This window comes from Phalaenopsis equestris, unplaced genomic scaffold (genome assembly GCF_001263595.1).
Source record: "Phalaenopsis equestris unplaced genomic scaffold, ASM126359v1 Scaffold001273, whole genome shotgun sequence".
Classification (NCBI taxonomy): domain Eukaryota; kingdom Viridiplantae; phylum Streptophyta; class Magnoliopsida; order Asparagales; family Orchidaceae; genus Phalaenopsis; species Phalaenopsis equestris.
The window spans coordinates 159,766-169,788 of record NW_018165712.1 but is presented as its reverse complement, the minus strand read 5'-3'; the positions used below and the strand labels follow the sequence as shown (position 1 = coordinate 169,788).

Genomic DNA, 10,023 nt, shown 5'->3' with positions numbered 1-10,023 from the left:
TTCCACACTGATCACTATTCTAACTCTTAAAAAAAAATAAAGGAAAAGTGAATTTTACACTGCCTATACGTAAAAGTTGTAGTTTAGGTGTTAGAAATGTAAATTCATTGTTGATTTATCCCCATAGATGATGAACCTTCCACACTGCACATCTGCATAAAATGTTACACATTAATGACTAATATTTTCAAAAAAAAAAGGGGGCAGTTACAGACATTCCCCACAATTCTTACATAATTACATATCCAACACTTAATACATGATTACTATTCTTTCCAAACTCAAGCTGATCTCTTTATACAACCTTAAATTTCCATCCCACACATAAAATTTGGCACTAGAGTTGAGGCAAAATCAATCAAAATATTACGCTCACAACTTAATGATGCCTTAAAGTGAAACCAAACATATCACCAAACAACCTTCTCACAAGTAAATCATTAGAATATCATTTAAAATAGTCGAATATTGACACCAAAGAACCAAATAACAATCAACGCTATTGACATTCAAGCCGCAATAAATACAATAGAAATACTAACACCAAATAATAATAATAATAAGGGTAAGAAATCAAACTTCCCATATGAGATGTACAGCTCAGTAGAAATATAAAGTACTGTACGTGGTAGATGGCATTGAGTTGGTTCAATTCCATGTTCCTCAAATGGCCAAAGCAAGAAGCAGGCTTCGGATAAATCTAGCACTGACCCGAACTGGACAATCCAAATAAGCTCACTGATTTTTAAGCAACCGAGATTGTTAACTCCACATCTATTAAAAAATAGGACCAAAAATACTGCCAGAATCTAGGAAGCATGCGCAAAAACAACATATGGATGTATGTTTTAACGGAGCTATTCTTAGTTGGCAAGAAGAATAAGGCTAAGAAATAATAAAACCTCACCTGATCTTGCTCATTAAATAGTCCAATCTTTGCACTGTAATGATGATCTTAAGTCTGCTTCTTGGACTGTTCTCCCAACATGGGATGGAACTAATAATCCCTGCAATAATTAAAACATAGTTACAACACACATGCCACAATACGAATGTGAGACTAAATCGAGAAGCGTACAACCCGAAAATAACATAATAGATTTCAAACAACAAAAGAAATGTCATATTCATAATCATACCTGGAAATTTTTATGCTTCTCAACCAAAGCATCACCGTGAGAATAAAAGCAACCATTGCTAAGCAAAGGTGCTCCAAGGAGTGACCGCTGATAATATATCTATCTATGCTATATACTTTCATGTCAGCAACAGACTCGAACCTTGAAAGAAGGTAAAACCCTGTATGAAATGATTAAAACTCAATAGAATTTCGAGAAACGAGCAGGAAGTAAAAAACATATAGTTATTTGGGTTTTAAAAGGGAAATGCCCATTTTAAGGCAAGGAAAACTCATCAAAGTACTATAATGATTAGATACATAAAAGTACTAAAGGTTTATTTAATAGTCGAGCATCATCATACAAGACATTCATTTCAAAACAGAGTTTAAAATGGTAAAAAAAAAAAAAAAAAAAACTCAGCCATTTTTATGATATTTTATATTTAAGCCACACTGGAAACTCAGCCATTTAAACTCACCTACCACTCCCTGGAGACTCTCAGCATTTTTATTTTATTTTAATTTAAAGAGAGCTTTGAAGGATCAAATTTTCAGAAGGCAAATTGAATTGCAAATAAGACACTACCCAGAGATTTCGGCCTCATCTAGCGAGAACTTTTGGATCTGAGGTTCGAGGTTTCTCATAGGCGCACAAGCCCCTACGGTTAGTTACCCCTTCCAACAACGGGAGGGCACTTTCAATTAAGGCTAGTCATTAATATTTGAATATTCAATCTATAATAGCAACAAACTTAGGATTTAAGTTATAAAATTTGTCACTCGAAGCTAAAAATGGATGGTGGGGAAATGAAGACAAAACTCGATCAAGATCCCATAGTTTCGTCATCCCATGTCATCATGGTCCTTGATCTACTTAGTTAGAGAAGGTAGTCGACCCAACATGACAAAAAAAATTCTTGTCAACAGCCATGAATTGCGTCATCAAAGAGATCCTTGTAGATTTGGGGTAAATATTTATTTAAAGAGACAAATTTAAGTCGACATTAGCTTACGGAAGGCTTTGTGTCAATCAATGATGTCTTTATGATTCACAACTCAAATGATAGAAAGTCATTGGGGAGCATACGGGCTACGACCGTGACTGTACTATAATGGTGTCATTTGGCGACTACCACCTGGCCAGATGGCTCGAGTTTTAATCCTATTTTGTGGAGTTATTTAGCGGCAGAACCACACGAACAAAAAAACAGAAGACTTGGGTCATGTTGTTGCTGACATGCGATTGCTTTGATTGTGAATATAGAGGTGCATTTGAAATGACATTAACTCTTTATAAGCTGAAGTCAATCAAAAGTTTGTCACCCTCGACAAACTGCTTGAGAAGATGGATGAGGTTTGCTTTAAGTTTTTAAGTGATTTAATTTTAAACTTAAATATTTTAGTTGATTACTTTGAAAATCTTAATTTAAAACTTTTATACTTGAAGGGCGCATTTAGTTTTGTTAATTTATCAGAATATCAATCATGTCCTTACAAAGAGTAGGATTGGATGAGGTGATTTGGACTTGTAAATTCTTTCTTTAAGATTTGAATATTTATTTTGAAATTACTAAACTCGTCAATTCCAATCCTTATGAGAAGAAGGATCAAACTAGTTGGGTAGAACTTACAACCTTGTCTTAAAAACAAGATGACACGTTTAACCCATGCAACATGCTCGAACTTATTATTTGAGCATTCAATATATTAGTTGGAGCACATGTGGGTTGCGTTTAATTTCATATATATGACTATTTTAGAGAACTACATATTTTAAGGCAATTTGCATAATTTTAAAGAATGGATTGAATCACATGTAAGACTTAAATCTATATAAATTTGCCTTATTGAATAAATAAATTGATGCATGTAGGAGTTTACTTTAAGCTTTGTAAAATATTGTCTTCAGTTTGCTTGTAAATATGTTGTGAATCAGGTGGCGGATTTGACGTATTAGATCTTTATTTTATCATTTAAAAATGGCATTTAAGTCTTAAAGACTAGCCTCAAATTATGATATTTTACATTTAATTGTCAACTCCTCAGCTTCGACCCAAGCAAGCTTAGCCTCAATTTATTATGTTACATATTCAAGTCAAGTTCAGCCCCCAAATTATGATATTTTATATTTAAGCCAAGTTCAAGCCTCAATTTATAGAATTTGTTATTCAATTTAAGTTTAGTCATTCTAATTCTTTCACAATTTAAGTCATTTAAAAATTTTAAAAATTCAAATATTCAAAATCATTTGCAAGTCATGATAATCCAATTTCAAATATTATTATTATTATTATTATTATTATTATTATTATTATTATTATTATTATTATTATTATTATTATTATTATTATTATTATTATTATTATTATTATTATTATTATTATTATTATTATTATTATTATTATTATTATTATTATTATTATTATTATTATTATTATTACTACTTTAGCAAGTTTAAAAATTCAAATAATTAAATTTTAGGTCATTTTATGAGTTTACAAAGTCCAAATCTTAAATTATTTTACAAGCCTAAACTCACCTGAAATTTCGACAGCCTCTCGTTGTCAACCCACATTTGGGGGCATGGAAAAATGTCAGTCTTCCCAATTGTCATAAAAGAAGAAATGGTCAGTTTCGTGAGACACTGTGGCCGAAGAGCAAAAATATGAATTTAACCCGCGATTTTAAAAGATGTAACGGACTTTCTATCACAAACCAGTATTTCTCAAACGGTACTTAATTCCCACATATGGGTACTCATTTTTTTTCATGGACAGGTACTCATTTTTCTCACGGATAGGTGTTTTAAAATCTCAATTTTAAAAAAATTTTGAAACGAGTTCTCGATTTTCCCCGAACAGTACTTAATTCCCCACGAACGGGTGCTCGCACTTCCTCGAGCGGACATTTTGACAATTACCCCATTGCCCCAAAATTATACATTTCAAGCTTCGATGTCGTCAGTGCGACAACCTGTATATCAACAAGGTAGATGATTCTCATAAGCAAATCCCAAACCTTTTTACACATTTTTGAGCTTCAATCCGAAGTCGTCCACATAATTTTCAAAAATCCCCTTGTGTTCCTCATTAGCATAAGCATACTAATTGTAGAAGTCGCTGGTAATTACACTTGCTTCCTTGAAAACAACACTATGCAAAAGTCTTTTTACCCTCTCTAGAACAAAATTCACTGAAGTTCCTTCCTCGATTTCAACTGCCAAATTGTAGAAAATTTTCGAGTGGGAAGATTTCTTTCAACAATGCTATGCAAATAGCCAGAAGAATTGGAGCGCTGAAGGAAACAAGGGCAACTCGACCCGGTTCAATATAAAATGCATTGGAGAATATGGTTGCTCTCTAAAGAGCCATCCAAATAAGAAACCACAAGCTTAGCAATAGAACTAATAGAACCTTCCACTAAACTTCTCATATCGGGACTCAAAGTTATCCTATTCGTTGCGATAACCAATTGGAAAGCTCTCAAACAACTAGCAGAAATCATGGAAATGGCAAACGGAGCATAGCCCTTCGCCTCCCAATTTGCAGCAGAAAGCTCTCCACAAACAACATCTACTTTCCCCAAAGATCACTAGCAGAAATCATGGAAATGGCAAACGGAGCATAGTTAAGAGCTCTTATGTTTGCAGCAGAAAGCTCTCCACAAACAACATCTACTTTCCCCAAAGATCACAAATAAATAAAATTCGTCACCAACCACTCCAATAAACTAAGAAGCACCAATCCATTGTAGACTGAAGCGGCAGACGAGTGGCTTCAAACAGGAGAAAGGGAGGAGGATAAAGATGAGAGTTCAGATATCTTTGCATATCGTGTCCTGCGATTTCTAGTTGTGACTATAGCAACAAGGCGGGCAAGGGCTTCGATGAGGCAGTGAACCGAGAAAAACGAGATTATGGTGTTTTTGTGTGCAGTGATTCCTTCCGGCACTGCTTTCTTAGCAGCCTTAGTTGAGACCGTGTCGGCGTGAAAAAGAGCGCGGGCAGGGAAGTCGGAAATTTCGCGAGTCTCTGTATGTGGCGATTCTGTTGTGCCTTCCCACCCAGCCCAAGCGATCCCATCGTTGCTTTCCTTGTTAGACTTATGATCACGAATCATGAAGGTAAAGAAAGTTCAAGCGGGCTTCCGGTTGGAGATAGAACAGTGTCGGGAGGGGCTTGTGGCAAAGGCAGAGAGAAACACCGAGCGACGAAAGATTAGGACAGAGAAACTTGGTGACTCCATGCGGGCTCAAGCATAAAATCGCACAGGGGAGGCGTTCGAGAGGCATGACAGTGAGACCAAGGAAGAAGTGAGGAGATTCATCTTTTGGCTCGCACAGGAATGGGAAGGTGGACAAGAACCGTAAGGAAGGGAGGCGGGGATTTTGCTCTGCTGGGATCGAGAGGCAGAAGACCAAGCGTGCGAATCAGAGGGGTTCGCAGGTTACGCCCTCATTCGAAGGCTGGAGCGGGCTTTTTGTGGGAGTTGGAGTAGTTAAAGATTTTAATTCAATTAATTATTTCTCTTTTTTTATTTCATTTTAAACCACAACACTTTATAATTATTTTCCCCTCATATTCAATGAAACAATTATTTAACTGCACAACAAATTGTTCCACATTTCTTTCCCACTCTCTCTCTCTATCTATCAAGTTGAGTACATACAAATGAAAAACAAAATATTACATAAGGAGTGTTGATGCAAAACTGCATCAAGACTCTAATCATAATGCGCCATGCGTACGGTTCGACCCTACCATTCATTAAATTATTTAGTTTTTTATATTAAGTGAGGCAGGACCGTATATGTGGCGCATTATGATTGAAGCTTTGATGGCATGAGGACTTCTGATGTAATATTTTTTTACATACAATGGTCTTGACTTGCATATTTTAAAAAATTTCTCTCCAAAAACCATCTCTCCATCAAAAACACCTATCCCACCCTCTAAAATGCTCTTAACCAGGCCAATCAAAGATGAAGATTGATTTAAGTGCAATTCCATGTAGAGAGAGATTCCAACATTAAGGCAACAATCAAAGTCAAAAGGAGATCAAACCAGTAAGCCTAGTTTAGTGAAACATAAGAGCCAAGTTGAACCACTTAGAACAGCCAACCAAGCAAAAGGTAAATTAAGAGTAACTAACCTAGCCAAGTGATTTAAGCCTGACTGGGGCATTGTAATCTAAATACCAAAGATGAAATAGGATTAATTGGATTTGTCAAAGGTCAATTAGGCCCAACTTAAAGTGACGCTAGAGAACTTGTGCAGGGCGACTAAGGATTTTGTTGAAGTAGGTTAGATTGGCACTATCAAACCATAGTTGGGTCAAGTGGAACATAATAGAGCCATCTTGGGCCAATTAAACAAGTCAAATTTATCTTGGATCAACAGCTAAAGCAGCTGAGGATCAGACATTGGGGAGAGGATGCAGAGGCAGTGGGCCATCAAAGGCTTTTATGATCAATTGGAAACATTCTGAGGGCAATTAAAGTAAGGCCAAGTCATCAAGTCTCTAATCAATTGCTTGGGTTAGGTTATTGGGCCATGTTGAATCACTCAAGACCAACACATTGGTCTATCTTGAGAATAAATTAGTAGGATAAAGCCACAAATCTATTAGATCTAAAAGAATTCAATTAGGTCTAGCCATGAGATAATTTAGCATATCCTCGGTAAACAATACCACAACAACAACAAAGCCTTAATCCCACTACGTGGGGTTGGCTACATGAATCCTTTTTCTCCATTGCGTCCTATTAACAATACCAAAGCGTTAAATTAGTTTAGCTCAAGAGAGTCCCTTCGTAGTTGGGGCGATCTGGTATGTGTAAACTTATGTGCCTAAATCCATTGCAATAATTGGACTGTCTAGAGTCAACTGAGCTCGCAAGTAATCTGAGTTAAATTGGGACAATATAGACCATCTCAAGTCAATTGATTGCACGTTAAGGACGTGGAGTCAACTATAGTTGAATTGGATCACTTAGGATTGCTCAAGTCAGAAAAATACCAAATAATATAACTAGGAGCAATTAGGCCAGTAATGGTTAATACTAGATTGGTCAAAACTTGTTTAGGATCATTAAGAAGACTTCTTCAAGTTGACTAGGACCATCTAGAAAACCACTTAACAATCACTTAAGAAAATTTGTGACAAAGAAAGACAAACTTGCACCTCATTAGTTGGCTTACGTGTCAATTGTGCTATGTTGACACAGATAAAACGTTTATGGTCTAGGGTGGCATGGGCTTTAAGTACAAGCTTATAGAATCATCTGAGACAAAAATAAGCAAAGTTTAACCTCATTAGCTAAATTTAACTTGTTAGGTTAGTTGGACAAGTTGGACCCAGAGATAGGCTTCATAATCTAAGGTTTGGCAAAAAGAGCTCAAGTATAGGCTTGTAGGGTCAGGTAGGAATAAAGAAGGGAAAAACTGCACCTAATTAGTTAAATGTGACTTATCAGGTTAATAAGGCCAAGTCAAGGGCATCAAAGTTTAGGGTTGGAAAGTATAAGTTCTAGGCATAGGCTTACAAAATTAGTCATGGACTTGGTGGCCAATGTTTTTAAAGTTAATTGGAACCATTCTAAAGTCAGTCAAGTTAAGCTCAACCCATATGATATCTTTTCATTAGCATAGGGCTGTTTTAGGATGATTGGAACCACATCAGATCAATCGGGGGCACACTAGTTTAGCTTGAGATCACAACAAAACAGTAATGAGTGTCTATTAATCTTAAGACTATCCATGAGCCAATTTATCGTATTGAGTGTTAATAAAGCCAAAGGGCAATATGAATTAGCTCAAGTGGGTGTATATGTTTGGCTTAATATGTCTATGTTGATTGATCTGTTCTCTTTGTTGTAACAATTGGAATAACAAAAAAGTCAATGGAGATGAGAGTCTATTAATTCATATTTGCCAGCTCAGATCATCTCAAGTCGATTGGAGGCACTTCGAGCCTTCCAAATAGCTAGAGTTGAATCAGATCAACTAGGATTCCTAAGTCAACCAAAAATTATAAAAATTAACTAGGAGACAAATGGGGCATCAAAGGCAATGCTAAGTTAGTTGGAGCTTGTTCAAAATGCTTGAGATTGCCTTAGGCTAATTAAAGCCATGTTGAGTACTGTCAAGGCTACTTTGAGCAACTTAATGACTACTATGGATCATCTAGGACAAAGAAGAGTAATGTTCTAACTAAAGTAGGTCTTAAAATTTGTTGGGTCACTTGGGCTTAGATCTTAGATTTTAGAGATTGAGGTAAGTTAACATGCACTTATGCATATGCTTGTAGGGCTATTTGGGATAAAGAAAATAACATGTACTTCATTAGTTGGCCTTGACATGTTAGACTCATATTAAGGATTTTAAAGTCTCAGGTAAGCAACATGAGCTCTATTTTGGTTTTGTATGGTCATACGGGATAAAAAAGAGTAAAAATGAACTTTGTTAGTTAGTCTTGACCGTTAGGGTTAATTGGGCCATACCAAGGGCTTTAAAGTCAAGGGATAGGTAATATGGTCTCAAAATATAAAAATTATAGGGTTAGTCTTGGGAGAGATGGGTTGTCATCTAAGGCCTTTCAGATCAGCTGGAACTATTCCAATGACAATATAGTTGGGCCAAATCAATTGATGCTTACTCATTCAATTAGGGTCATCTCAAGTTGATAATTGCCAAATAAACTCAATCAAGGACACACTAGCTTAGCCGAACAGCTCAACAAATTACTTAGACTATAGCCACAAGGCAATTAGAACACAAGAAATTCAATTAGGTAAGACCATGATACAATTTAACTTAAGAGTTAAAAGGACAAGGAGCTAAACAAGCTTGCATTAAGATCAATACAATTACAATGATCATATTATTGTATTATATTTTAATTCTACTTATAAAAAATATGCAATAGGTGTTTAAAAAATATTTTTTAAAAAAAATTTAATTCACTTTAAGACAATCGTGTGACACGTGTGTCCCTTTTTTATTTTAATACAAATCACACATATCAAGGACGTGTCCAACACATGTACGGGGAGTGCTGGCAAGTGTCGATGTCTGAGAAATGCCTGACACTACATGACACCTTAGTTAGAAGCGCTTATGCATCATAGCCAATTGTGCTAACAAAGAGAGCGGTTGGGCATTCCAAAGCCCATGATGAGTTGGCTGGAGTTTTTCTAAGATGCTTGAGATAGCCACAAGCTGTTTGAGGCCATGCAAAGTCTCAAGGCACTTTCAACCAACTAAGGATTAGTTTAGGTGATTTGTGATAAAGATAGATAGCTTTTAACTCAATCGTTGGCCTTTACCACTTGGGCCCATATAAAAAACTTAAGAATCTAAGGTTGGACAATATAAACTTAGAGGGTTAGCACCCCTCCGCCTCTTTCCCTTTCCCTAGTTAGACCTTTTAGAGTAAAAAAAGGGGCCTATTAGTCTCCTATAAGGATGGACTTTATACTTTCTTTTCACATTCATACTATAAATGAACTTTCCTTATGAACTCGTAATATTTCATTTGGTGCTGTCACTAGAATAAAATAGCCACCTTTATAATTATGATTAAAGAAGAAAGATATTATCAAACACTAAATCTCGAAATATAAATAGTCATGTTTCTAGTAGGAGATCCCAAGTCCATATAATATAACTTCCAATGTATGGAAATAACATAATATACGTGAAAAGATTTTTAGAAGTTTGCAAAGAATTCACCAAAATAGTTATTATAAGAAAAGAAATTTTATTTGTGTTCCACTCTGCACATAATAAAATACTGATATACAATCACAATATTTAATAGTAATATCACTATTATAACAAGGGCTGTAAACGAGCCGAGCTTGGGCGAGCTCAGGCTTGGCTCGTGTTCGGCTCGTTCGAAATA

The 10,023-nt window shown here is 35.7% G+C and overlaps 1 protein-coding gene across 9 annotated transcripts in view; it reads right to left on the bottom strand.

Annotated features, from left to right (window-relative positions):
* Positions 1-426: 426 nt before the first annotated feature.
* The window catches only part of LOC110033745, a 21,374-nt gene continuing 11,777 nt past the window's right edge, over positions 427-10,023 (bottom strand). For all 9 annotated transcript variants that reach the window (XM_020737818.1, XM_020737813.1, XM_020737820.1 and 6 more), the window contains 3 exons: positions 1,140-1,299; positions 908-1,007; positions 427-738 (listed from right to left, as the gene is read on the bottom strand). In XM_020737818.1, the coding sequence (XP_020593477.1) occupies positions 998-1,007; positions 1,140-1,299 (170 nt within the window). In that variant the 3' untranslated portion in view covers positions 427-738; positions 908-997. The remainder of the gene's footprint in view (positions 739-907; positions 1,008-1,139; positions 1,300-10,023) is intronic.